The sequence below is a fragment of the Phyllosticta capitalensis genome, assembly GCF_038381095.1.
Source record: "Phyllosticta capitalensis strain CBS 128856 chromosome Unknown BKA78scaffold_12, whole genome shotgun sequence".
NCBI lineage: Eukaryota > Fungi > Ascomycota > Dothideomycetes > Botryosphaeriales > Phyllostictaceae > Phyllosticta > Phyllosticta capitalensis.
This window is the reverse complement of record NW_027117450.1, coordinates 444,815-471,464: the sequence shown is the minus strand read 5'-3', so window position 1 is coordinate 471,464 and position 26,650 is coordinate 444,815. Positions and strand designations below refer to the sequence as shown.

General features: G+C 55.8%; 8 protein-coding genes across 8 annotated transcripts; 2 read left to right on the top strand and 6 right to left on the bottom strand.

Moving 5' to 3' along the window:
* Positions 1–1,507: 1,507 nt before the first annotated feature.
* BKA78DRAFT_258499 (F-actin capping protein beta subunit) lies at positions 1,508–2,496 on the bottom strand (the record flags this gene model as incomplete). The annotated part of the gene is made up of 3 exons (XM_066885288.1): positions 1,508–1,911; positions 2,028–2,107; positions 2,162–2,496. 3 exons carry the CDS (start codon positions 2,494–2,496, stop codon positions 1,508–1,510), a joined length of 819 nt encoding a protein of 272 aa, XP_066739083.1.
* A 338-nt stretch (positions 2,497–2,834) lies between these two features.
* Positions 2,835–4,117, bottom strand: BKA78DRAFT_50027 (uncharacterized protein). Its single transcript, XM_066893282.1, has 2 exons — positions 3,266–4,117; positions 2,835–3,209 (listed from the first exon to the last, which is right to left on the bottom strand). Exons 1-2 carry the CDS (start codon positions 3,720–3,722, stop codon positions 3,097–3,099), a joined length of 570 nt encoding a protein of 189 aa, XP_066739082.1. The 5' UTR covers positions 3,723–4,117; the 3' UTR covers positions 2,835–3,096.
* Position 4,118: 1 nt separating this feature from the next.
* Positions 4,119–8,586, top strand: BKA78DRAFT_50134 (uncharacterized protein). The gene is made up of 2 exons (XM_066893283.1): positions 4,119–5,379; positions 5,427–8,586. Exons 1-2 carry the CDS (start codon positions 4,382–4,384, stop codon positions 8,431–8,433), a joined length of 4,005 nt encoding a protein of 1,334 aa, XP_066739081.1. The 5' UTR covers positions 4,119–4,381; the 3' UTR covers positions 8,434–8,586.
* Positions 8,587–10,503, top strand: BKA78DRAFT_50017 (Zinc/iron permease). The gene is made up of 3 exons (XM_066893281.1): positions 8,587–8,773; positions 8,833–9,003; positions 9,054–10,503. Exons 1-3 carry the CDS (start codon positions 8,740–8,742, stop codon positions 10,346–10,348), a joined length of 1,500 nt encoding a protein of 499 aa, XP_066739080.1. The 5' UTR covers positions 8,587–8,739; the 3' UTR covers positions 10,349–10,503.
* A 515-nt stretch (positions 10,504–11,018) lies between these two features.
* Positions 11,019–11,937, bottom strand: BKA78DRAFT_49994 (uncharacterized protein). The gene has a single exon (XM_066893280.1). The coding sequence runs from the start codon at positions 11,632–11,634 to the stop codon at positions 11,089–11,091; it is 546 nt and encodes a 181-aa protein (XP_066739079.1). The 5' UTR covers positions 11,635–11,937; the 3' UTR covers positions 11,019–11,088.
* A 2,901-nt stretch (positions 11,938–14,838) lies between these two features.
* On the bottom strand, positions 14,839–17,410 carry BKA78DRAFT_299884 (glycoside hydrolase family 3 protein; the record flags this gene model as incomplete). The annotated part of the gene is made up of 3 exons (XM_066887123.1): positions 14,839–17,029; positions 17,107–17,242; positions 17,296–17,410. The coding sequence occupies 3 exons, from the start codon at positions 17,408–17,410 to the stop codon at positions 14,839–14,841; spliced, it is 2,442 nt and encodes an 813-aa protein (XP_066739078.1).
* Positions 17,411–17,561: 151 nt separating this feature from the next.
* Positions 17,562–18,602, bottom strand: BKA78DRAFT_49962 (uncharacterized protein). Its single transcript, XM_066893279.1, has 2 exons — positions 18,334–18,602; positions 17,562–18,074 (listed from the first exon to the last, which is right to left on the bottom strand). The coding sequence occupies exons 1-2, from the start codon at positions 18,425–18,427 to the stop codon at positions 17,713–17,715; spliced, it is 456 nt and encodes a 151-aa protein (XP_066739077.1). The 5' UTR covers positions 18,428–18,602; the 3' UTR covers positions 17,562–17,712.
* A 2,787-nt stretch (positions 18,603–21,389) lies between these two features.
* Positions 21,390–26,562, bottom strand: BKA78DRAFT_326391 (CPSF A subunit region-domain-containing protein). Its single transcript, XM_066889431.1, has 8 exons — positions 24,459–26,562; positions 23,818–24,089; positions 23,592–23,765; positions 22,977–23,541; positions 22,851–22,926; positions 22,347–22,800; positions 22,142–22,289; positions 21,390–22,087 (listed from the first exon to the last, which is right to left on the bottom strand). The coding sequence occupies exons 1-8, from the start codon at positions 26,485–26,487 to the stop codon at positions 21,573–21,575; spliced, it is 4,233 nt and encodes a 1,410-aa protein (XP_066739076.1). The 5' UTR covers positions 26,488–26,562; the 3' UTR covers positions 21,390–21,572.
* Between the last annotated feature and the right edge of the window lie 88 nt (positions 26,563–26,650).

Genomic DNA, 26,650 nt, shown 5'->3' with positions numbered 1-26,650 from the left:
TGCAGAGACGCATCTTGTCTTTCTCTTTTTTTCTTTTTTGTGTCGTCGTTGAGCGTGCGGGTTATTACAGCATTTCCTGCCTACATTTTTTGCTCCTTCTTCCTCTTTCTCTCCTTTATTTCCCTTTGTCTTTTTTTCTCCCATCTCCTATGGGAACTCCATCAAACAAACTGGGAACGGATCGGTCACGGATAGGTTGGGGTTGGGTCAGGATACGGTTAGGTTGGGGCTGGTCAGGTCAGGTTGGGCTGGGTCATTTTCCCCTTTCTCTCTCTCTCTCTCTATTACGGCAGGAGTAGAATGTGAACGCAGTATTTGGTTGTGATGGTGGCTTTAGCAGGAGGAGTGAGAGGATTGATGGTTGAGTTTGAGCTTTGAGTGAGAAGACTTGAATTTGGGAAGAGGGTGGATGAAGGGGTCTCTACCTTTTTCTTTTCTATATACATAATTCTTTTCCCATCATCATTCTTCAAAATGGGTGCGGTGGTGCATTGGGATCATCGTGATGCGAGTGCAGAGCCTGCAAGGCTGGAAGGGAGACCGAGTGGAGTTGTGGAAATGTGTTTCTTGTGTATGCCAACATGCATTCATAAAGTACATAAATTGAATAACCGTCGTCTATATTGGAGGAATCTCAGAGCCACTCGCATCCCGTTTGATGGTCTGCCTAGCCAGCCAGCATACCTGCCTGCGAACCTGCCAGGCCAGTTTATCTACCGCCAACTACCAATCTGCTCAATTCTTCTCACGACCACGACCACTACGACTTCTTGCACACCCACTCCCTACTTCGACTTTTTCACTGCCCAACACCAACAACACCAACAAAAAATTTCGCAGACCCTGTAAACAATCTGCAGACCCGTAGCCCAAAAAAAGAAACACACACCTTGACATCCAGACAGCCGTCCGCGACGGAGCGGGACTCTGAAACCGGGACAACAAATAAATAAACCCCCACACCCAACACTACGCCCTTTCCTTGCCAGATCCCTTCCCCCGGCTGCCGAGCCGCGACGGGCGGCGGGTCGCAACCTAGACGCGCGAGCTGCCCGAGCCGCTCTGCTCTTTTTCTCGGCAGGTGATGAGTGGCATGGTTTGGGGGGTGGGGAATGGGAGGGTGTTTCTATTTTTGCGATGATGGTGACGCTGCTTTGGTTGTTTTGGTGGGTGTTTAGGGGTGGGTGAGCGGTTGACGTGGCCGTCGAGGTGGATGGATGGGTTACGCTTGCAAAGCCAGTGTAGGTAGGGCATTGGGCGGTGATGATGTGGGTTTGAGTGCGTGCAAACAGAAAGAAGGGGGCATATGGGAAGCAGACGCTTGGTGTGGGTGCTTGGTGGTAGCCATTAACCACCCTCACGAGCCCCCGTTTTTGTCGTAGTCTACTGGCCGCAAAAATATTTTCTTGCATTTCAAAAAATCCATGGACATGAAACTTGCTCATCTTTAGACCTGTGATTCGCTTTACTGCTCGACAACTCTCCCATCTCCCTAGCAGCTGCCTGCCTACCGACTCCCCATATCACTCAGCATCTGGCGCTGGGTATCACGGTCTTTCTGGGCCTGGCTCAGAGGGGGCAGACTCCTCAAGTCACCCACAATATCCTTGGCCTTGCCAAAATAAACCTCCTGGAGGAGGTTGCGCATCTTGAGCTCGTTGTCCTCGACCATCTTGCCGACGTTGACGATGTGCGACGTGTCGTCGTCGACGGGGTGGTCCTGCTCGACCTGGCGCACCAGGTTGCCCGACAGGTCCATGCTGCCCAGGGCCGGGTCGGCGTCGCCCGAGCTGCCCAGCGAGAGGATGACGGTCGACGTCAGCTTGTAGTGCGACGTGCGTGCGCGGTCGAACGCTTCGAAGACGTGGATGCTGTCCCAGCTGCCCGACGACTTGTTGCCCGGGGTGACGGCTAGCGCAGCGAGTGGTAAGCTTGCGGGAGGGTGAACCATGGGACGGAGGAGGCTGGTGAGGGGCAGGATTGATAGAGTGCTTATTTCTGGTGCTTGTTTCGACGTCTGTACGTACCCTTTTTCAGGAGCACGCAGCCTGCGAAGCCGTCGTCTTGGTCCCACAGGTACACGCTCGATATGCCGCCCTCAAAGTACCTGCATAACATGCGTCAGACATCGGCCCTGACGGCTAGAAGACAATGTACCCACAGCTCCCTATACACGTCAAACGCCTCGTTGGCCTTGACCTCCATGCGGCGCACGCGCTCGCTCGGCAGGATGCCCTCGCCATCCTCAATCGGCGGGTCGAACTCGTTGCTAAAGGGGCTGCGGTAGCTGTCGCCGTCGCGGTTGTAGTCGCAGCACAGGTAGTCGCGCTTCTCCTTGGGACACCGCCGCACGGCCAGCGGCACGTCCACCGACTCCAGCAGGTCCTCGGTCAGGTCCGGCTTGATGCTGCAGATGCGGTCCACGTGGGCCGATGTGTCCTTGGGGTTGAGCCGGCGCAGCAGGTCCCTGTTGTTGCCGGCGTCAGTGAGGGACATTGGTGGTGGGGAGCTTGGAGGGCGGGGACGGGGGCGGAGACTGACAGGGCGCTGTCGAGGGGGTCGGCGGAGGCCATTGTGAGGCGGGAAGCTTTAGATTTGCGGCGGGACGAGGCTGGTTGGGGTGGTGATAGCTGGGCGTGGTGTTGTTGAACGAGTGATAGTCAGTGTCTGGAGAGCTTCCAGGTTGCAGCAACATGGGGGTTGCCCGCCGCCGATCCGTTGCCGAATCAGGGCCTAGCGCGCCCGTTGCTTCGCTTGCTTCTCCGCAACTCGAAACCCAACCTCACCCCATCCCTTCACCCGCCAAGTGACCGACCAGCAGTCCCAAAACTCCATGTAGGGAAGGCAAGTGTCTTGATGTCCGCTAACTGCCCATTAGACCCTCCGATGACCGCGAATGGTGCGACCCAAGGTCGATTAGAATACACAAAATAGAATGAGAAACGTCACAGCAAGCCGGGTATGCCCAACCATCGCCAGGAATTGCCAAGCAAAAACAACATCCCGAAACCTTGTTATTATCAAAACCAACCTCTCCGCTGGGAACTTGACCCTTTTTTTGGCCCACGCCGGCATCCCATCGCAACACACCGTCCCTTAGAGCGTCAACAGACCCATGAAGAGACTGCCGAGTCCCACCATCGACGCGCTGTACGCATAGTTGCTGTTGGCTGCTCCAGTAGACGACGACTTGGCCCCCGAAGCGGTGCCTGTGGAAACAATGTCAGCGTTTTGCTCAATGATCCCTGCCTCGGGACAAACGTACCGCTCTTGCTCGCGTTCGCTCCAGTCTCTTTGGCGCCGCTGGTCTCGGTGCCAGTGGCCGTGGCCGATGCAGACGCAGCAGTATTTGCTCCAGTTCCAGTCGCCTGAACGCCGGGTGCGCTGCCAATGGGGAAGTATGAGTTGATGCAAGACTGCTGGCAGTCGGCGTATTCCTGGACGGCCTTGGGGGATCCGTCGCCCTGGTTGCACTTGGCTGCGCACTCGGTCGTCTGGTTTGCTTGAGCGCTGTTGGGGTGCGCAGTTCCAACGCACTTGGCCTGGCAGTCGACGTCGCCAACGTCGCAGGCGGCAATGCAAGATGCGGTGGGAGAGAGCGAGGTCGAGGTCAGGGTCGAAGACAGCTCGGTGCTGTTGGGCTTGGGCAATGGCTCGTCGGCAGCCACGGCCAATTGAGCAAGGGCGAGCAGGCCGCCAAAGGCAAAGGTGGAAAAGCGCATGTTGGTGGTGGAGTAGGTAGTCGAGCGAGTGTTTGTTTAGTGTGAGGTAAGTGTAGAAGGAGAGGAATGGAGCGAGTGACTGGGGAAGCTTATAAACATCCAATGCCGGCTAAGGGGGTTTGACGGAGGCAGGAGAGCAGGCAGGGACACTACAGATGAATCCGGGGCGAAATAAATAAGACACGACAACCCTGTCTCGGGTGCCCCGTCTGGCAGGTAGACAAGGTGTTGGCGCCAATGAGGGCCGGTTGAAGACGATGGGATGCCGGTGGCTGCAAGCGGGACGCAGGTGCTGGCGGGAGCATCAACAGAAATAAACATGGGCTATACCAAAGTCGCTACCATTCCTGCTTGGCAGGCCTGTCATTGGGGGGAAGGACTGCCCGCCCTTGAGCGCCTTATTAAGCAGCCTTGGCATCTTCCAGGCGCGTCGGCACGCGTCTCCCCGTTTCCCGTCAAAGATACCTCAGACATCGCTCGACTCTTCTGCGCCATTCCAATCCGATGCGCCGTTACAACGCCCAAATCGTCTGACCCTTCAGGCACCCTGCGCTTGGCTCTGCTGGCGCCCAGCTGTCACCTTGTTCCGCTCACGGCTAAGCTATACGAGCGACTTGCAGCCCTGTGTGCAGCCATTCGCCACTCCTCCTTCGTACAGCATGCCACCGCCGCGCAAAAAGCGCACCGTCACTGTTACCAGCAGCAGTGATCACGAAGAACCCGAGTTCGTCAACGGCATCGGTAAGCTGATCATCGAGCCTCCCAAGAAACCTGAGCCAAAACCGCGGAAGCCCAAGGCCAACGACGATCCCGACGCGCCCAAAAAGCCTAGAGGAAGGCCACGGAAGAGCGCGCAAAATGACGATGATGCTGCTGCTCCAAAACCCCGCCGAAAGCGCAAAAGCATCGTCGAGGACGAGGAGGGCTCGCCCCCAGAAAAACGAAAGAGGAAGCCTCGCAAGAGCGTGGAAGCAGAAGACGATTACGGATCCTCAGATGACAAGCCATCCAAAAAGTCCAAGCTGAAAATTCATGAACCGACCTACAACCTTCAACAAGACACCTACTTGACGCAGTTGCCACGTGAGGAGAGTCCCCCATGGGCAATACGGCCAGCCCGCTGGCAAAAGCAGGACCCGCCCCCACCGCCAAAGCCCATGTTCCAGAACTTCAATCCTCTGCCAAAAGCATATCCGCCGCCGCCGCCGCCTCCCCCAAGGCAGACTTCTTTTCCTCCTGTGAGTAGACCTGGACCAGTGCAGACCAAGTCTACAAGGCCTCCGAGTAGCCCTCCAGACCCCTTCGAGGCCAGCTCTCCAAATTCACTCTACGACCTGTCACCAAAAGTCAGACCTGCTGGACAAAGCAAAAGTCCGCAATTCCGTGTACCGAACAGAGCTGCGTCAGTCGTCAATAGTGGGAGCAAGGTGTCTCCGAAAAGACCGGAACCTGCCCCTGATCCGACGCCTGTTCCAGCAGAGTGTCCTAGTTCTCCTCCAAATATCCCGAAACAATCAGAGTTTGATGATGACTTTGGCTCGGCAATCTTTGATGACTTTGACGAGGAACGTGACATCCCTCAGGCGACCAAGCAAATGCCACCTCCAACTTTGCCAACGAGGACGGCAAGAAATCCCACGCAACAAGTTCCTCAGGGGTAAGAATTCATACAAAAACATGGAGTGGAAATACTGACCAGACCAGTCGACCTGAAGACGCTCATGACATCGAGGCCGAATTAGCAGATCTTCCATCGGATGCCTTTTCGGACTCGGGATTTTCGTTTCCCGATGAAGTACAAGAGCAAGAAACGGCTCCCGCCCAGGCGATTGAAATTACATCTTCCCAGATTGCGTCCCAGACGGCTCTCGAAATCGCGCCGCGTTGTCTAGTTGCACCCCTGAACGGATTGAGACAGACGACTCTGTTTGGCCGCGAAGCTCCTGTACCCCAATCGCAGGCCAACAAACGGTATAGCTATGCCCGTGAGGAACCACCCACACACCACGAGCTCGATGAAGAAGCTCTTCAGACTTGGGTCTATCCTATGAATATCGGCACAATACGAGATTACCAATACAACATTGTCCATCGGGGCCTATTTCACAACCTGCTCGTGGCATTACCGACGGGTCTGGGAAAGACGTTCATCGCAGCAACTGTAATGCTAAACTGGCTTAGATGGACAAAGAAGTCCCAAGTCCTCTTTGTAGCACCAACTAAGCCGCTGGTCTCGCAGCAAGTAGAGGCATGTTTGAATATCGCTGGAATTCCTCGGTCTCAGACGACCCTTTTGACAGGCGACACTCCCCCGGCGCTGCGCCAGCAGGAGTGGGAAACGAAGCGTGTATTCTTCATGACGCCACAGACTGTTGTCAATGATCTGGCCAAAGGAATTGCCGATCCGAAAAGGATTGTTTTGGTCATTTTCGACGAGGCCCATCGGGCAACTGGTGGGTACGCATACGTCGAGATTGTCAAATTCATCCGACGCTTCAACACCAGTTTTCGAATCCTGGCTCTGACTGCCACACCTGGTGCAACGGTCGAAGCAGTCCAAAAGGTCATTGACAGTTTGGAGATCTCCAAGGTTGAAATCAGGACCGAAAACTCGCTTGACATTCGGCAGTTTGTCCACTTGCGAAATGTTGAAAAACGCGTATTGCGAGATAATCGAGACATACTGGTCTGCACCGATCTTTTTTCAAAGGCAGTGCAGCCGGTGCTGGACAAACTCAACCAGCAAAATGCGTACTGGTCGCGCGACCCTATGAAGTTAAGTCTGTACGGCCTGACTCAAGCTAGATCGGAATGGTCGAGATCACAGGCTGGCCGAAATGCAACTGGGCCGGTGAGAGGCATGGTCAATACCCTTTTCATGACCTTGACAAGCTTGGCACGCCCAGTCGACCTGCTCAAGTACCACGGCATCCGTCCCTTTTACGTCTTGCTAAAAGATTTTAAGAATGACGCTACTACCAAGACGAAGAAGCAGGTCACTGATCATCCATCCTTTGTTAAGCTCATGGACACCTTGCGGAACTGGACAGACGATCGAGAATACATCGGCCACCCCAAGTTGGAATTTTTACGAGAGCGAGTCTTGAATCACTTCCTCGACGCCGGGGAAGGCACGGATGCTTCAGGATCCAAGACGCGCATCATGGTCTTTGCGCACTGGCGAGACAGCGCAGAAGACATTGTCAGAGTCCTCAAGCTAAGTTCGCCCATGATTCGACCACACGTATTTGTCGGTCAGGCGGCTGCAAAGAACTCCGAGGCCATGGACCAGAAAAAGCAACTTGAGGTTGTTCAAAAGTTCAAGGCTGGCGAATACAACACATTGGTTGCCACGTCGATTGGAGAAGAAGGTCTTGACATTGGAGAAGTTGATCTCATCGTCTGCTACGACTCCAAGGCATCACCCATCCGCATGCTGCAACGCATGGGGCGAACAGGACGCAAAAGACAGGGCAACATTTTGCTGCTCATGATGGCTGGCAAGGAAGAGGACGACTCTGAAAAGGCGAAGGACGCCTACAACAAGATGCAAGAAAAGATTGCCAATGGGGACGAGTTCAACTTCCACACCGACCTAGCGAGGAGGATCGTTCCGAGAGGCCTAGATCCGAAGGTGGACAAGAAGGAGGTCGAGATTCCTATTGAAAACTCGCAACCTGATTTGCCTGAGCCGAAGAGGGGAGGTCGCGCTCCCAAAAAGCAGCCCAAAAAGTTTCACATGCCAGACGGTGTCATGGACGGCTTTGTCAAGGCGTCAACAATGAAGGGCGGAGATGTGGATGAGCTTGGCAACACTCGTGTCAAAGCAAGAAAGACGAAGAAGCCCGCCTATGTCGACCCCACGGAGGAGCGAGTCAGCGCCAATCAAGTCTATCTCAGCCAACAGGAGGAAAAGAATCTCGAACGGCAGTACCAAAATATTCACGACGAGGACGGCGACTTGGAAATTCCGCCATTGGACCTGGGCGCACATCCTGCATCACAGCGTGTATTGTTACCAACGAAATATGTCCCTAGCAGTCGCGCATCCTTGGCATTTGTCGGAACCATGAATGCTATACACGACGCGGACCATTTGCGGATTGAAGCATTCAAGCGGAATTACCACGCATCCAACTTCGATGGCTGGAGGTCGGCCGACGAGGACAGTGAAGTGGAAGTTGTCAACGGTGGAGACTACGAAGACCCGGCAACGCCAGCACGGTCCCGAAACCGCATCTCAGACATGGTCATGGAGGCAGACGAGAGCAGCCCACCACCAACGGATCCGCGCATGCGCATCGCGACGCAAGGCATCAACCTCGGGACGCAACACACGGACGGATTCGACGAACCAGAGGACGAACAATTAGACTCGGAGCTACTCAGCTTTATCGCAGACGATAACGAGGAGGTGCAAGTGTTTAGTTCAAGCCTCCCGGGTCGCCCGCGAAAACCCGTCAAGCTTTTTTCAGATTCGCAAGATTACGACGACGACCCGAGGCACAACCAGCATGGCTATGCGAACGAAGACGACGAAGAAGATGATTTGCCAGATATAGGCGCGTTGCTCAAGAAGCCTGGGCACAGAATTAGCAGGGGGCAGGCAACGGCGAAGGTAGCTGCAAGCAGTTCGGATAGCGAGGACGACGAGGTGGTGAGGCAACCGCAGAGACGGCGGCTGGTGGTGGAGGATAGCGAGACGGACTGAGAGGCAGAGGCCGTTGCGAGAGAGTTTTGATGCTAGCTGTAGTTTGTTTCTTCAATTCTCTCAGGCAGCAAGGAATCCATCAAGCTGAGGCGGCGGGGCTTGGCGTCATGGCTCCCGGACCGGCGCCCTGCCACCTGCACTCCTCCCGCCGCCGCTTTGTCTCAACGCCGGGGTTGCCCGATCATTTTCAAGACTGCATACTCTCAACATCCTCCTCTGCCAATGTTATGTTGTTGCTCAGGAGATTCCATCTTCCTTGACCTGCTCCGCGCATTGCCCCCAACACCTGCGACTCGCGACTGAGCCATGACTGTGCATGCCGGCCATGTAGCTGCCAGAGGCATGACGCGCCCCAAATCCCCCTAGCCCACCGGCATTGACTGACGCGCCTGCGCGTAGATACATTGGCGTCATGGTCTGACATTCCCTTCGAGGTGCTCCGGCGAGAGCTGCAAAGACGACAAGATGAAGGCGAGCGACCAGAATGCGGTTCCGGAAAGAAGGGGTCGTCTTACAACACGCCTCTGCACGTCTTTGCCCTGATATTGATCTTGGTGCTGAGCATCTTCGGTACATGCGCTTTCTTTTGTAGATGCGCGTTTAGTGCTGACTGCCTCCAGCATGCTCGTTTCCCATCATCGTGCGGCGCTTCCCCAAGCTGCCCGTCCCGCACCACTTTTTGTTCCTCTCGCGGCACTTTGGCACCGGCGTGCTTATTGCGACGGCATTTGTCCACCTGCTACCCACGGCCTACACATCGCTGACCGACCCATGTCTTCCGGCTTTTTGGAACAAGCAATATCCGCCCATGGCGGGGCTCATCGCCATGGTGTCGGTCTTTGTCGTGGTGGGCATAGAAATGTTTTTTGCGAGCAGGGGCGCGGGACACGTACACACGGCAGATTACGACACCTTGTTGGACGGCGGCGACGCGGGCGAGGTGGAACATGATCACCACCACCACCACGGACAAGGCGGGGCGGAAAACGGCAACGCACGACGAAGAGGTAGCCTGAGCTTCAACCGGCTCAAGCAGCAGGGCAGCTGGGGCAATGGCAACGGGACATCGCAGCGGCCAGCAACCATCATGCTCAACGACCACCTGCCCGTCGAGACGGATGGTCTAGTCGAAGGGAGATCGCCGCGGACGCCGCAGTCGGCGACGGGCCCAGCGCCGCGCTCGCCCAACGGGTACGACAAGGAGGACGACACGCACCGCGACAGCGCGTCGCTGGACCTCGATCTCGAAGACCCCTTCACGACGACCGACTCGGCGGGCCTGCTCAACGGCGCTCCTACGCACCGCCGCTCGCGCGACTCGGCGCGCTCGCCGTCTCCTTCTGCCGGACCAAGTGGCAGCCAAGGCGGCGGTGCAGCAGCAACAGGCGCCGCAACCGGGGGACGCCTCTCGCCCTCGCAGCAGCAGAGCAAAGCACTGCTGCAATGCCTGCTCCTCGAAGCCGGCATCCTCTTCCACAGCGTCTTCATCGGCATGGCGCTCTCGGTCTCAACCGGGCCTCCGTTCCTGATCCTCCTCCTCGCCATCTCGTTCCACCAGACCTTCGAGGGCCTCGCCCTCGGCAGCCGCATCGCCAGCCTCTCGTTCCCGTCCGGCAGCCCCAAGCCGTGGCTCATGGCGCTGGCCTACGGCACCACGACGCCGCTCGGCCAGGCCATCGGCCTCGCCGTCCACCGCCTGTACGACCCCGCGTCGCAGATGGGCCTGCTGCTCGTCGGCGTCATGAACGCCGTCAGCACCGGCCTGCTGCTTTTTGCCGGTCTGGTTGAGCTGCTTGCCGAGGACTTTCTCAGCGATCATAGCTACGTCAGTCTGAGGGGCCGCAGGCGCGCCGAGGCGTGCGGAAGCGTCGTTGCCGGCGCTGCTTTGATGGCGTTGGTGGGCGCGTGGGCATAGGCGTCGAGCTGGTGGGCGAGCTGGCTGGACGACGGTGGTCGGCTGGCTGGCTGGCTGCTGCCCGCTTTTTTTGTATTCATTCATTGCGTTGGGTTGGGGGTTAGACTGTAGAAAAATCCGGACATCTTTCTTAATCACCTCACGTTGCTCACCGCCAGTGCACTTCTCTTCCACTCGTCTATCTTGACCAGCTCAACTAACCCAGGGGCGTCCTTCGTTTATGCAGCGGCCGGCAAAGCCCAGCCCAAACAAGAATTAAAAGAATAAAAGAAAAATTTCGGACCTGACGCGGATCGAACTCTCAAACTCATGGTTATGGCGATCACAGGAGGCAGATCAAACGGCACCACACTTCCTGCCGGCACGCCACTAAGACGAACCCATGCGACACGCGCCAGCGTCCTTGAAGGTAGGACTGAAGTTTGGGAATATAAATGTGAGATGGGTGTGGGGGATGTGGTGGGATGGCAGATGAATGGGGAGGAGGGGAGGGAGTGGTGGGGAGGTTTGTGGCCGGCGGGTGCGGTGAGATTCAGGGAGAGGGTTTGGTGGCTTGTGGATTTGATATTGCGGAGGTTGCTGCTGGGTGGGCTTGCTTAATTGCTCTTCTTTAGACGTCTACATTACGGAGACACGCCCTATAGCAGCGACAGCGAAAGTGGTGGTGGTGTTGTTGTTGTTGACTGGGTACAGACAGCACAGCACCTTCCAACGGCCTCAGCACTTACCTATCTACCTACCTACCCACCTCCCGGCCTCAGCGACAGCGACAGACAAAACGAGCTACTCGGAAAATACTGCAGCCTTCCAGTACTCAGTCTCCTTTCGCTGCGCACCGCAAAAATGGCTGCACAACTGACCCAACATACCCACCTGCCCATTCTTCTACCCGGGACTGGCCTAGCTGCCCGCGCACCTTTGGGATTTGGCCCTTTGTCCACCACTTCCCATCGGCCGTGCCGTTGCGAGAGATGCTGCTGCACCATTCGCTGCAGTGTAGCAGCATCTCTCGCAGTGTTTACCTCCTCAAGGCACGAATGTGTGGGCAGCCAGCCTGGCAGCCAGTCAAAGAGGTTTAAGGCCACTTCGTCACCAGTAGTGGAGTGGGAGAGTCGAAGGGCTTGTCGTTGGAAAGGAGAGGATGGGAACGTCTGAGCGAGGCAGATTGGATGGATGCTTGTAGTGAGAGATGCCTCGTTCCTTTCTTTGCGGAAGTCCGAAGGGACTGAGACGTGCTTTGATAGGTCGCCTGCCTGCCTCTCCCATGGTACTGGAGCAGCCATCATGTCCGTTGCGCCGCTGCTCGGCGGGTTCCTTTTGAGCCACGGTGCGGGATCCTAGAGAGGCGATGGCTTTTGTGGCGATGCCTTTCGCTTCGGCGCGTTTGCTCACCCATCCGCGCAAAGCTCTGGGGCAGCTTTCTTCGCACACGACTCTCTGTGTTGTACGCAGATTTGAGGTGCGTTCACAAGCACTGGAAGAAGGAGTTTGGAAATCAAGCCCCAGTCCTTGGTTCTCATGAACTTCTTTCTTCCTATCTTGTGCCTCAGAGCTTCTCCAGTATTGTATCCCCCACCTCTATGTGCCACGGCGGCTGGGTGCCGGTCCACTATTTGGTTGTCCATGACGTTTCCGCCCCTCTCTCCTCAAGTTGTCCTCGAATGAATGAACTGAAAGGCACATGGTTACATCGTATGCGTCGCAATCTAAAGGCGGTTCTCGTAAGCCGCGTTTGCCATGTTTCTCAGAAGCTCTAGAGCACACCCGTCAGCCTGCATTAGCAGAGTCCAGACCAGAAGCAGACGCACCTTGAAGCAGCCCCGGCGGGGAGAAGATCAAGCGCATCAGAGACTCCAGGATGGCAACTTGACAAGCAGGTAGAGCCGTAACGTCTTGGACAGTCGTCGCGTTCTGATAAGTGGCAGCAAAACCATCGGGAGGAGCCACTCCGCTGGGCCAGTAGCCAAAAGGCCAGTTGAAAAGTCTGAAAAGAGCAACCAAGCGAGCGAAGTATGTGTAGAAGAGCTTCATCAGAGCTTCGCGGCCCAAGCCGCCCATCGCGGCGCTCTGAAAGAGTGCAAACCAACCACCGGCAGGGACAGGTCCAAAGAAAAACTGGAACCACACGGCGAATGAACCTGACGGCTGTCAGCGTAGAGATGCGCACTCAAGGCACCGGTACTGACCAGCGATGGGCCCCAGAGGTCCAAAACCGAGGAGCTTGAGTAGAAAGAGGAGCAGAAAGTCTGGCATCTTGGCGTGAAGAGCTGGAAGGGGCTGTAGGCGAAATGACGTAGACACCAACGAGCAATGCCCTACCGAAAGGCTGGGTCGACAGATGGGTGAGTGGGTGTGAATAGCTCAGATAACAGGCACACTAGGAGGAATTGGCCAGCTGTGAGCCCGCCCGTGTGTCTCGTTTGCCGCGAATTTCTGAGGGCGACGTGATCTGAGCGCTGAGCGACGCTCTAGGCAAGTGGGCAACGCAATAGGCTTGATCTTGAGTTGAAAACGACAGCGGCTCGCTGGAGCGCGCCTGGGTGCTTCGCGTCATGGCCCAGAGTAGGGCGCCGGCCTGCGGCCACAGCTGGTGTTTTGGCTACGCCGAGAGAGCCTCTATGGACAGTGTGATCGTACCGCTCCATGAAGAGCCTTTTCGCAAGCTGCCTGGTAATCCTCTCGGCGTTCTGTACTGCCGCTGTGATAAAAGATGAAGATACTGCCTTTGAACCGGCTCCAGAGTCTCATCAACATCTACATGGAGAGCTGAGCTGCGAGGCCCTATCCACAATGGCTCAGCGGCGGTAGCACGACACCATCACGATGGCATCACGACGACATCAGGCTCATTGACGACGACCTCAAGCTCAATCCATGCGCCGAGAGATGGCGCCTCTCAAGCTCACAAAGTCAGCGGGCATGCGCCTTGTGTTGCGCGTCCAGCACATCCATCCAAACAACCAGCCAACAAACAACACCTCTCCAGCACACCACCCACGCGCCACAGCCATCCAAACATCAACACCAGGCAAAATCTTCACTCCACCAAGCAAGCAAGAGGTAATCATCCTCAACGTCCCGCACAAGGCGAAAAGCGTCAATGAAAAAAGCGTAGGTAGCAGCCATCAAAAATTGCGCCATTGGAGCCCCCGGGGGAACTTCACACCGGTCAGCCTCCGCGTTGTGCAGTGCAGGGCCTACCGCCGGCCTCGTGTCTTCATGTGGGACACTCGGCATGGCTAGGTAAGTATGAAAAGAGAGGAAAAGAGTTCGTCTGGCAGAGGGGGGAGAAGTCTTTTATAGTCGTCTGGAGGCCTCGCTTAATTGTGAATAAACGTAAGCTTGACGCCTGAGGCGACGAGGAGATGGCGTCATAGAAGGCGGCGGAGGGTTGGCGCCGGTGGAGGAGGGGAGGTGGTGACGAAAGGGGTACGGCGCTGGGGGGTGATGGGAGGTGCGGCGGGCGCGCTGCCGGCTGGCTGCAGGTGGCACACCGCTCTACCGGCTGTTCTGGCACTTGGACGTGTTGGCTCACTTTGGATTCATGGGTTTCTTGTTTGCGGCTTTGAACGCTTTGTTTGAAGATTGCTATATGCGCCTTGCAGTCTTGCCTCGAAGAGCGTCCAGACGACGCAGACACTTCACCCTCACCACCGCACATCAAGCCCCAGCTCGCCCAAGATACTTTCCAGCCAAGACTCGGCGACTCCTCCTACGCTGGGATACCGGCAATGCGCGAAAACTAGGAAAGGCGAGTCTTCAGTTTGTTCCGCAGCGGCCCTTCGCAGCGCCCAAACACTTCGACCGCCAAGATGCGCATCGAGCCTAGAAGCGTCCAATATGTTTTCACCTTCAAGCAGTGACATCTTCCTGTGTAATAGCTGTTTGGGAGCATGGAAACAACAGCAAGTCCTTGTCCCTCTCGCTGCGACCGCACAAAGAGCGGTCAGTCACTTCAGCAGCCAGCCGCGACGCCAAGCTTTACCACACCAGAAACAACGCCGACACATGTTGCGCTCATGGGTGAGTCGATTGGTGGTGCATGATTCGAAGCATGGGGAATGTTTGTGTCTAACAAAGAAATTTTGCAAGTTGCGCCAAACAGCAAACAATGGATACAGTGGCTGCCAAAATTGGCCCGCTTTGTCTGCTTTTTTCAGGCTCTTTTGCAAATTTAACATTGAGAAAATCTCATCGAAGGACCTGGGGCTTCTCAGTCATAAATTACTCATGTCAATAAATTTTCTTTGGTCTTGGGCGCAAGGTCGCTCTCTTCCAAGCGACTCAAGCCATGGACAACAATCAGTCAAGGCAGCATTTCTGAGCAAACAAACAGACAAAGTGATTCAAAGAGGCATTGTATTAAGAGTAGCGAAATATTTACAGTCGATACAAGTGTAATCCCTCTTGCCAACCAAAAGCCATGCAAATGCATCAATCGGGCAAATCATCAATCATGACCACACCTCAACAACCACCAAAGAAGTTTTTTAGATAGAGAAGGAAGACTTGGCCTTGATGTCCCGGCTGGAGAAGCCGACGTGGACGCCAAAGGTGCCCGAAGGCACGCTCCACTCCTGCGAGACGACGTCCCAGATGGACAGGTCGCGGCGGGCGAGGGTGAAGGTGACGGTCTTCTCCTCGCCGGGGGTGAGCTCGATCTTGGTGAAGCCGCGCAGCTGCTTGACGGGGGTGCCCTCGCCGGCGGAGGCGGGGAGCTGGATGTACAGCTGGGGAACGGCCTTGCCGGTGACGGCGCCAGTGTTCTTGACCGTGGCGGTGACGGTGTAGACGTCCTCCCAGAGAGCGGGGTTGCCACCGGGGACGGCAGAGGTGGTGGGCGCGGGGACGCCGGCAATCGAGCTGTTGGAAACGGGCTTGACGGTGATGGAAGGCGACAGGGAGAAGTTGGTGTACGAGAGACCGAAACCAAACTCGTAGGGCACCGACAGGTTGTAGTAGTCAAAGTGGCGGTAGTCAATCAGCAGGCGCTCGGTGAAGTCGGCTTGCCAAGCGTTGGTGTCGTTGGGGTTGCTGACGGAGCTGGTGATGTTGGCAAAGTAGTAATCGCTCTCCTTCTCGGCGAGGGTGTAGGGCAGGCGACCCGAGGGGTTGACGTCACCGTACAGGACGTCGACGACGCTGTTGCCAAACTCCTCACCGGGGAAGTGAGCAAGAAGGATGGCGGTGACGTTGGGGTGCGAGTGCCAGGGGATGACGTTCTGGCCGCCAGAGTTGGTGATGACAATAGTGTTGCTGCAGTTCTGGGCGACCTGCTCAACGACCTCGTTTCCTTGCCAGTCGAGCTCGAGGCTGTCGCGGTCAGCGCCCTCAGAAGCCCAGGCCTTGACAAAGACAAGGCAGGCCTCGGGGACGGGGTAGATCATGTCGTGGAAGCCACCAGGAGTGACGAGGCGAGTGTTGTTGAGGATGTATTGGACGTGGGTGCCGTCGGCCTTGGCGCGGGCCTTGATGGCCTCAAGAGGAGCAACAACGTTCTCGAAGCGGGCAGAGCCGGATCCACCACCGACGGGGAGGACACCAGGCTCGTAGTTGACATCGTGGTAGTAGAGTCCGTTCTGGACGTCACCAGCAGCGTTGCCAACAACAGCAATGTCCTTGGGCTTGCTGAGGGGAAGGGCACCGTTGTTCTTGATCAGGACCATACCGGCAGCACCAAGCTCGCGGATCAGCTTGGAGTGGTTGGAGCGGACATCGACGTTGCTCTCGGTGTTGATGGCACCGGCGGCAGTCCAGGACTCGAGCCAGTCGCTCTCAGGCTCGAACTGGTTGTTCATGGGGTAAGCGCCGCTGGAAGCGTCAACGCCAGGGAAGCCCTCGTCCTGTCCAAGGAGGTAGAAGGGAGTCATGACACGCTTGGCCATGTCATCGACACGGGACTCAGCAACGGTACCGTTCTCGACAGCCTTGGTCAGGTTGCCGCCGAACCAAGAGGGAACGCCAGGGAGGGTAGGCTCCCAGTTCCAGGCACCGGGCATGGTCTGGTCAAGACCAGCCTCAACGGAAGCGACACCACCGTGGGTACCCATCCAGTCAGACATAGTGTAACCCTGGAAACCAAGCTCGCCCTTGAGAATGCCGTTCATGGTCTTGGAGTTCTGGCAGGCGTAGGAGCCGTTGATCCTGTTGTACGAGCACATGACGGAAGCGACACCAGCGCGGACGGCGTTGGCGAAAGGCCAAGTGTAGAGTTCGTGGATGGTGCGATCCTCGACGTTGGACGAGACGGACATGATCTGGTCAACGCTAGGAATAGTGTCCTTGTCGAAAGTGTCCTCAGGGTTGCGCTGAGTCTCCTGCTCGTAGGCGATCCAGTGCTTGGCAACAGCCTGGACACCGGTAGACTGAACACCGATGATGCTCTCCTCCATGGCAACACCAGTGAGGTAAGGGTCGGGAGAGAAACCTTCCCAGTTCCTGCCAGCAAGAGCAGAGCGTCCAAGAGGACCGGCGACAGGGCCCAAGTAGACTTGACTGCCCTTACCGCGGAATTCCTCACCAATGTACTGGCCACGGAGCTTCATCAGGTCACGGTCCCAGGAGGCCGCGGTGCTGAGACCAGCGGGGAAAACACTGGCGTAGGTGGCCTGGCGGATAGCCAGAGGGCCATCCTGCAAGCAGAGACCCTTGAAGCCAACACGGGGAATAGGGGCGATGTTTCTGGGCAAGTTAGTTTGTGTTGTGGAGTCACAGGGAGCAGTCGTAGTTTTGTGCCACGACTTTGCTTCTGAACTTACCCAACGCAAGGTCCAGGGGCACCAGTGAGGAGGGAGACCTTCTCCTCAAGGGTGAGGTTGGCAACGAAAGCCTCGGCCTTCTCCAGGGCAGCAGCCCATCCAGAGAGGGAGGCAGCGTCAGCGCCAGTCATGTTGGCTACAAGAAAGTCAGCATCTCCCAACATTCCACCAACTCGTCTCCAAACTTACGGGAGGGGTAAACAGGAGGGCTAGTGGCAAATGCCGCAGAGTCCCAGTCCTGGGCTCCCTCGACGCTTGCTACAGCGCCGAGGAAGAGAGCAGCCAAAGTCGTGAGAGGCGCCATTGTCAATGTCGAGTTGCTCGAGGCCTAACTGGAGAATCCTCAGCTCCCGGGTCGTCAGGCATACTTAAAGACAACGACGGCAGCTTGTCGGCACGCCCTTTCCGCCATCAATTGCTACATGGACTGGGGAACGTTCCTGCCAAGGGCCTCTGCTCCGCCCATGTCACGATAGAAACGTCATTTGGCGAGGACTGCCATGGCTAAAGGAGCTCCACAAAGTAAATTTGCGGGGTGAAAAGAGTTGGCGGGCATGCAGAGGCTCCACCCCCAAGTCCTTTGGCCGTCCAAGCGAGGGCACATGGTCAATCATCATGAACAATATCCGGAGAAAATCCGCAATGCTGGTAGGACCACGCGCCGTGAAGGTAGGTTTGGCCCGAGAGCATGGCACGGGCCTGGCCGCCAAATGCGAGAACTGAATTCTTTGACCAGTAACGAGAGGAGTTGGAGAAACATGGTGTACCGCGCAAGCATATGCCCTGGCTCTTCCTCAGGCCTTCAGTGAAGAAGTAAGATGTAGAGTGATGGCCTGGGAGACGAGACGGGTCACGTCGTCCGGGACTTTCCACGGTTGAGGGGTTCGATGACCGCCGTCGTTCCTCGTACTCCGGACGGCGACAGTGCCTGGGGGCCGTGAGGCGGCGGCACTTTGGAGAACAATGTCCTTGTGTCCTCGTGGTCAGTCGGGGTCGGCAACGAAGCCCGTCGTGGAATCATAACCGCCTGAGGCAAAAGTTCGGACCGAGAGCGCGGCCGAGATGGAGATTCTGGAGGCCCGGCTTCCCCAACTCGTGCTTCCCCTCGTACTGACTCTCCATCTTCTCCACCCCCGGAATATGTCCCGAACTTTCTCCAGCACTCCAGTCTGCTGGTTCGAGGGTCCTGACCGGAGACTTTTGCGGCTCAAAAGCTTACCCACGCACCTTCTCTCGACCTTTGCATCCTGCCAGCTCGATGTTGAGAAATCATTCCACCGTCCGCGCGGCTCGCCAGCATTCTTGATAACCGATAGCCCATCACACAAATCACACTCAAGAGTGGAAGAATCGCGATATCCAGAGATAGCTTCGCTCGCGACAGCGGTGCTCGAGACGAGGTCCTCTAGGCGCGCAGGCGGCGCGGCTCCGACTCTGGTTCCATCGCCTGGGTCTGGGGTAAGGTTGCAATGGCGCGCATGGCAGCAATGCCGAGTCGTGACGGCGTGAGCGTGGTGAGAAGTCGTCCACTTCTGGTCGGGAGCGCGCAAAGGCCCCGTGGGATTGGCCTGACGGTGCGGAGGACGTCCAAGGCGACACCACGCTGGTCGACACGCACCTCTGCGGCGTCATGCCATGTGGGCCGGGTAGTCCTCGGGGACGGAGAGTTCCATGGTCGATCGAATGATTAGGGGTGATGAAAAGGTGAGGAGCCGAGTTGCCCAGCCATGCGGAATCGTGGGGTGCTGTCGTGGGGAAGCTTATCCTTGGCACCGGACGCTCGTCATACCTCACTGGACTTCGGCACTCCGGTACCCCTGTCGCTCCGTTCTCCGAATCCACCGGGCTCTTTTCTTTAAGTAATTGTTGTTATGGGACATCGTCGCCTGCCTTGTTTTTCGGTCATTTGGCTCGGTTCAATTGTTGCCGATGTTGGCGGGAATAAAATTCCGGGGAAAAATCAAGCCGGTGATGGACGAGCGCACTTGAGAATTTTTCTCCAGTCCTTCTTTGTGAGAGTTATGGAGAAGTGGACTTGGAATGGAAGAATCGGATAAGGAAGTAGAAGACGGAAAAGCTGACTGCAAAAAAGAGGCCGCAAAAGTGTTTCGGATTCATGTCGAGCGCACGCGACTCACCAGGGGTGGCAGGAGACCACCACTCACCGACATGACTCGTTGGGGGCAGTTGATCCAAGACCTTGCTCGAGCCTACTTGAGACCGAAACGTTTTGTTGACTTGTCAGTGACGGCGAGGCGGTGGGCGACAAGAATGACCTCATCCGTCAGAGAACGGAAGGAGGCTCCTGGCGCTTGGGCTCTTCATTGATTGCCTTTGAATGAAGCATTGCTTCTTCGTCTTGCTTCATTGACCAGCGACAAGAAGTCAAGACAGACGTGCCTTCGAAAGGGAGCAAACTTGTATGGGCGTTGACATTGAGAGTATCGAGCAACTAAATAGACCTGTGAAACAGAGTCAGCAAGTTTCTATGTGTAGGATGCGACTCCAGGAGGGTAGAAAGAATATCGAACCTAAACTGGTATGACCCTACCAAGACTTCTCACGCAGCACGAACAAACTCCGGACCAAGAGAAGCTACTGCACAAGTTAAGTCAGTGATGAATTGGAAGAAGTCTCGTCCAAAGGTTCAAGAGCACTTACCAGTTGAGTGGAACCAAACACCACTATTCGAATATCATAATGGACGACCAAGCGCACTTCCAAACGCAGCCAAAGAGTAGCGACACCATCAGAAGCGAAGTGCCCATACACTCGCAACCAAGTTTCGAAGTACGTCCCGGACGCCCCCATATATACTCCGTCCATCCTCCGCTCCTCTCTCCCCCAACCAGCAACGTATTGTACCGAGCGAGTAGCGACATGGGACGTATGATGTGTTGATGTGTGTATCAGCTGGCGCCTGACCCCAGTCTCCGCTCCGCCGTGTTCCCACATTCCCCCAGTTAGTCCACCACTCGCAGCGACTCCACCCCCAGCCCAACCCCAGCTTCGCGCTGGATGACTGGCTCGCCTTCTTTTTTGATCTACCCCCACATGACCGAACATCCCACCGCCCGCACGGCTCTGTACCTACCGCCTTCGACTATCACGCAACTCCTCGACGCGTCTGGTGTATCAAATCGTTCGGTCTTTGGTCGTGATGCTAGCGACGGTGCTCCACATGTCTCTGACATTCTCGCCGACGAGCGAACGGTCGAAACGGACGGTCTGGCAAATTTTCGTACGTACGGCCCATTCAGGCTGAAGGAAGAATCATCATCCGGATCTGGGTTTGCGGTTTGTCGTTATCGTCTCTCTCCGCTTCTTGGCTCTCGCGTGACCCCGAAGAAAAAAAATGCTGCCATCATCAAATGGTTTACGCACTATCAGGGTAGTCAGCTCCGCTTGCGATGATCTCAGTCCTTCTTCTCTTCCCGACAGTGACAGGTAGACGATACAAGGGTCGGCTCGCCAGCCATCCGCTGCAGAAGGAGCAGTACAGGTATTTATTCCGCCGTTTGCCAAGAACCTCGCGTAGGTATATCGTTGTAGGATCTGCTAACTCCAGCGCTGTCCGCCGTTACTCCGTTAACTCCGCTCTATTCCATCATTTAGGTCGCCAGCCAGCTAATTGACCAGCCAATGGCTTTGCATAGTTCAGAGTAGGCAAGACGACTTGGACGTCGATCCAAACACGGACACACAGAAGGTAGGTAGCCCTACTTGCCCTATCCATGCTTGCGGGAGGAGATCATCAGGCCAGACTGACGGCATGCCGATGAGGCGATGACGCCGTCCAGCTGGTCGCCCGAACCGAACCAAGCTCGAGGCGGAGAAGCTTATCTGTCAACCTTAGCTCGACGTGTCGTGCCTTTTCGGAAAAGTGTCTGCGAGGTGTGCGAATCAGGAAAGAGATTGGCGGTGCTTCTTAATGTTGGACCGACCAAGAGAGACCGAACTGGACAGAGATGACTACGTGATGGAAACGGGAGGCTGGCGGGGTTCCAGGTGTTTGAGATGTGGTGTCCTACGGCCAAGGAAGTCGTGTTCGGGTAGCGCTTTTCGGGAGGACTGATTACTAGATTCTGTCAGGTCCGGGACATACTTTCCTAGCTTCAATCACTCGATTGACGAGTCTTATGCTTATTCCGACGTCCAAGTTCGTGCTGCACAACATACTGCGACTCGGCAATGTAGGCTTTGCAAATCGGGGAGGTTATTAGCGTACTCTCTCGACCCTTTCGACAGTAGTTGAAGAATATGAGATTCGGAAAGCAAGTGGACCGGTCAGTTTTCGGAGTCTGGATAAAGGAAGGAACTCTTTGTTTCTAGCTCTTGGTTGCATCACACATGTTTCGCCTATTCAAATCCATCGCGATGTCGTTGCACGGCAGATGTTGAGTCTGCCAGCATCAGTTCCAGCCAACGCACTTACCGCTCACTCCCCCATCCCTCATCCCGATCTCTCACAAGTACCCCAAGCCCCGTCCTCCAACAAACTCCAAGTCACTCCTGACAACCCACTCCTCAACACCGACCTTCGCGCATCCCTCAGCGCGGCGACCACTCGGCAGCTCAGCCCAACGGCCCAGCAAACCCAGGCCAGCGTCGACGATACCGCGGGAGCCAAAGCCCTCGCTCTCGACGGCGCGGTACGCACGCGGGTTGAGCCCGCAGTGGTGATCCAGCGAAGCGGTCAGGAAGGTCTGTAGGGCGTTGAGGCGGCGGTACATTTGCTCGTCGACGGCCGTCACGAGCGACAGCGCGCCCGTCTGCGTCGTCATGAGGATTTGGTGCGTGACCGAGGCGCCGGGTTTGGTGTCTTCGCCGTCGATCACCATGGCGTCGTTGTTTAGGGCGCCGTCGGCTTGAGTTGGTGTTGGTGTTAGCGTCGAGGGGAGAAGTGTCATGTTCGTGATGAAGTGGCCTGTATGGAAGGTCGACTTGTGCAGTAGGCGCGCACCGCTGACGGACTTGGGATCTATATACAGTGTCAGTTAAAAGTTGTTTCGAAGTGGGTTTGGGTGCTACGAACGGTCTGGGTCGTATTGCAGCACATTCAGGTCCCCATCTGCGTCAGCGACCATCATGAACAGATCCTTTTCATGCGGGAGAAAGTCGGCCGCCATGACCTCCATGGTCGTACGTGATTTGCCAAAGAGAATCATCTTGTAAGGATCCTCCTATGAGACAGTTAGTAAGCCAAGTCAATTTCGGTTTGGATATTCGGGTGTACCAACCGTGTATCCAGAAAACCACAAGCCCTTGGCAACATCGCCGAAAATTAGCATGCCAGTACCCGCCAACTCTTTGGCGACAGTGACGTAGCATTGCATATCCATAAATGCCACAGGAAGCAGAGTGCCATCCTCCTTGAGACCTCTGACCATGCACTTCTGTCCCTGTGTCATGAGAAGGAAGCCTTGGCTGCCAACCTGCGTGATAGCCGTGACTGGGCCCCTGACTTCCTCCTTGGCAATGAGCTTGAGCTTGCGATTCGTCTCAGGGTGGCCGGGCTCAGGAACAACATTGATCACGTCAAAGACGTAGATGCAGCCGCGGCTGGGCAGGTCCTCGCCACGAATAAAACCTGTGCCGATGCAGACAAGAGGTTTGCGTTCGTGTGTTATCTCATTGACCTCGAGGTTCAAGACTTTGATGGTGAGGACGGCCTCGGTGGGCTCGAGATCGAATCTGAATCAGGTCAGCATGTTCAATTTCTAACGAGTAGAAGGGTCCCATACGAGTCAATCTCTATGTACTTGTCCGCATCGAGGAGCTTCACTGAACCGTGTTCAACCTGAGGCTTGAAGGTGACATCTGATAGCATGTAAGTAGACGCATCCTCGACCAGACATCTTGAAACCTACCTTCGTCTCGCCATTCGGGGTGGTGCTCGTCTTCGGGCATGGTAAAGTCCTCCTTCTCTGCCAACCCTACGACGAAGATGTCTTTTGCTGGATGGTAGCAGAGACTCTGAACATCTCGTCCCATGGGCATCTTCTTGACCACCCATCCAATGTCACCATATCTGCAACCCTTGGGCAACTGGCAGACTTGCATTTTGCCATCCTGGTCGACCATGGTGAAACCTCTTTCGATGTCTGCAGTGTGGTATCCGCCGACGCATTTCACCGCCTTTGATCCCAGCTTTATGACTCGGGGCAAGCTTGAAGCTTCTTTCAGGATGAAACTCGGGGAGGTGCCCGTCATGAAGACCGCACTGTATCCACCAACATTGGACAGCGTAGTCAGAATCGACTCTCGACCCAATGCCATGTCCTCGGCTTCCAGCGCCGGCTCTTCTGAAAACTCTGGGAGCTTCGGCTGCGGCACTTTGAGCCAACACAGGTTACTGGTGAAGGGCTGGCTTGATTCCTGAGGTTGTTGATGATACGGCTGGTAGAGAACCAGGTCGTTGGACGATGTACGAACCTCGCTTCAGTTAGTGCAAGCATCTTATTTGCTTCCGGGGAAAAGCTTACGATGAGATGAGACGACTTGGAGACGTTGTCACCCAGCTCGGCCATGAGAATTTCGGTAAGAGTGGCTTTGGCAGATGAGCGCCTGGGTGTGTAATCTGCAGTCAGATAGGCGGGCAGGAAACACAAGCTGGTAGCGACGTGGACGGGCTCTGAGAAATTTGTTGGGTCGAAGACCTGGCTCCCGAATCAGCAAATCTGCTCTTTGATTTGGGAAGAGAAATCGTACATGTAAACCTCCTTCGGCGCTTAGGAGGTACACCAAAGGCTTGTTACCAGTGGATGCTGACTTGTGGATGCATCCAGAGAGCCACTTCGTGGACAAAAGGGCGTCGCCACGGTCAATCTCTTCCATCTCCCCGTTGGAGTCTGCCTGGAGCACAATGACACTGGAATCTTCACGAAGGACCATGATGTACGGGTCGCAAAAGCTCGTGCTGATGATCCGCAGTTCTTGATCATTCTCATCTTCCATTACCAACATTTGCTCGAGGCCAAGCTCTGCAAGGAAACAACGTTAGCCAGATGCTCGCGAAAACCAAAGTCTGGACGAAGCACGATGGGCACAGGGGAAGGTGTGCAGGGAAGACATTTTATTGATTAACTGGCGAATGATCTGACGCGACTCTGCCCATTCCCTCAAAGTCTCCGACCGTTGCGAAAGGATTTTTTCGAGGGGGTACATGACCCACGAAAGCGACAACGTGAAAATGAAGTGCTTGTTTGGAGGTTCGGGTTGCATGTCTCCGCAGAGCAGAATGCCTGCACACTCCACAATTGCCCAAGCCTGTTGGCTTTTCTCGTATTTGACACATTCGAGGCACGGTGAAGGTTTATGGGTAGCACATTTACAAAGAACATTTGACTTACCGGAGTTGTAAGTCCGAATTTCGCCTTTGAGGACCTGGACAACGCGTGTACCTGCTGCAATGGTTCCTACGTCGATAGTGGCAGCGTCTTCTCTCTCAAATTCGCCCTTGGTATTCTCCTCAAAGCCCGTTGCAGTTATGTCGTAAATTGCAGTCTCTTCACCTCCTGCGCTGTTCGACCTGGACACGATTAGGAGGTGGTCATAATCCACATCTGCAGAAAGCTTTGCCTCTGCATCATCATTGCCGGCGAGCTCTATGCCCTCAGGAGCTGGTTTTCTGGCATGGATAGACCAAACTGCCTTTGCATCCGAGAATTGCCCCTTGCGAAGCACGTCAGGATCAATTTCTCGGCGCACAACTGCAATGGCACCGGCCTGTCCTCTGCCCGTGGCCATGACGAGATCGACAGCGTCTTTCGATTTGACAGGTGTACTACTGGTCAAGTCTCGTTGTTTGTGGGTTGCATGCGCAATGTCTTTGATTGGGGCAAGACTGGGCAAAGAGTCGTGGATTCTGAAGGTGTAGTTGCCCGGGTCATTCAGCTCCGCAGAGCTGCTTGCGGCTTTGGTGGTTGTCGCGCCGTCTCCATACAGATCGTCATCATCCTCGAGGTCCTCTTCATCAAAGGACAGATCGGCATCGTCGGCCAACATTTCCGCATGGGAGCGCTTGCGGGACAATTGTGCGGTCTTGCGCGTCCAACCCAGCACCACAGAGTCGCCCTCTTCGCTGCCAATGAACATTCTGTTGCGTCCAAGACTGGTGGCACAAGAAGCCGCACTTGCCAAAACCAGCCCTCCTTTCTCTTGCCCCACGCGGTGCAGCGAGAGTCCAGAGACAGATCTTCCGTCGAGAGTGAAACTGATGATGGCCAAACTACCATTCTTGAGCACGACTAGCAAGTCACCATTTTCAGATGACAACTGCTCGATGCGGCAACCTTCGAGTCGCATGCCCAAGTCCGATTGGTCTGCCATGGGAAACGAAGAACATTGTTTTGCAAATTCATTGACCGCCACCGCGTTGGTTTTGCCCGCTTGATCAACATGGATTAGCTGGTTGGCACCCACAAGAAGGGCACCGCCAACAGGCAATGGCAGTGGAACAACTTGACGGGTGTCATAGGGCAGACCAGGCACGGAAAGCAGCGCCGTGGATGCCTTTTCCTCCAAGTCGAGAGTAAACACCGTGTAGCTTAGAGCGTCCTTTCTTTCGTAGAGCAACGATGCAGCCATCGCCTTTGGTGCAGATATTATCCCAAACGTGGGCTCGCGGTATTCGTGCAAGAAGTCGAGGTGCACAGGGTGAGTAAGAGTTGGGTCCAGTTGCGGCAGCGACAGGGTAAAAGACGACTTGTACGGCGTCTGAGTCGAGCCATCTTCGTTGGTCTCTTGACCCTGTGGCGCCGAAGCTTCATTCATAGGCTCGTCAAAGTCGGGGTCGTAGTCGCCCTCGACTAAATCGTCACCGAGCTGACGAAAGGGTAAAATCGCCAAATGGCGAGCACCGAATTTGAGCGCCGCGCATCTACTGTTCGGATCTGCAGCCAAAAAATTGTAATACTGGCTAGGGTCTGCGTCCCATGGAGCGCCTTGCAACTCCTCCCCTTCGTAGTAGTGTATTGACACGGTAGAGATGGCATGGTTCTGTGGATCCCATTCAATCAAACTCATCTTGGCATTGCGAAAAGCAACCAGAAGTGCGTCTCCCCCAGACTTGGTCTCGAGAGCCTTGATTCGAGCCATTGAGGTGACGGTCCCGGCGAGAGGGTATTCGGCAACGAGCACAAGCTTGGTGGTGTGTTCGGTTCGCTGGACGAACATGTCGGCAGGCTCACCGGCCTCGGCCGAGGGTGAGAATCGAGATTGAGCATCTTTGCTGGCCTCGGTGACGACGGATTTGGGCTCAAAGACCTGCAGCAGCGATGTCTTTGCGACGACCAGGTTGTGCGATTTGGGGCCGAGGAAGTCGAGGTTTACGGCGAAAGAGACGGCGGTCGGCGGGGTGAGCTCAGTGTAGACCTGCATGATGGGCTGGATTGGTAGTCACAAAGGACGTGGGCATCCTGCTGTGGTGAGGTGGTTGTTGTGGAAATGTTGTCGCGTCGGAAGTTGAGAGAGAGACGCGGACCCATCTCCCCCGGCGCCGATCAGCTCCCAGCGCAGGTACCGCATGATGGTCCAAGCGCGA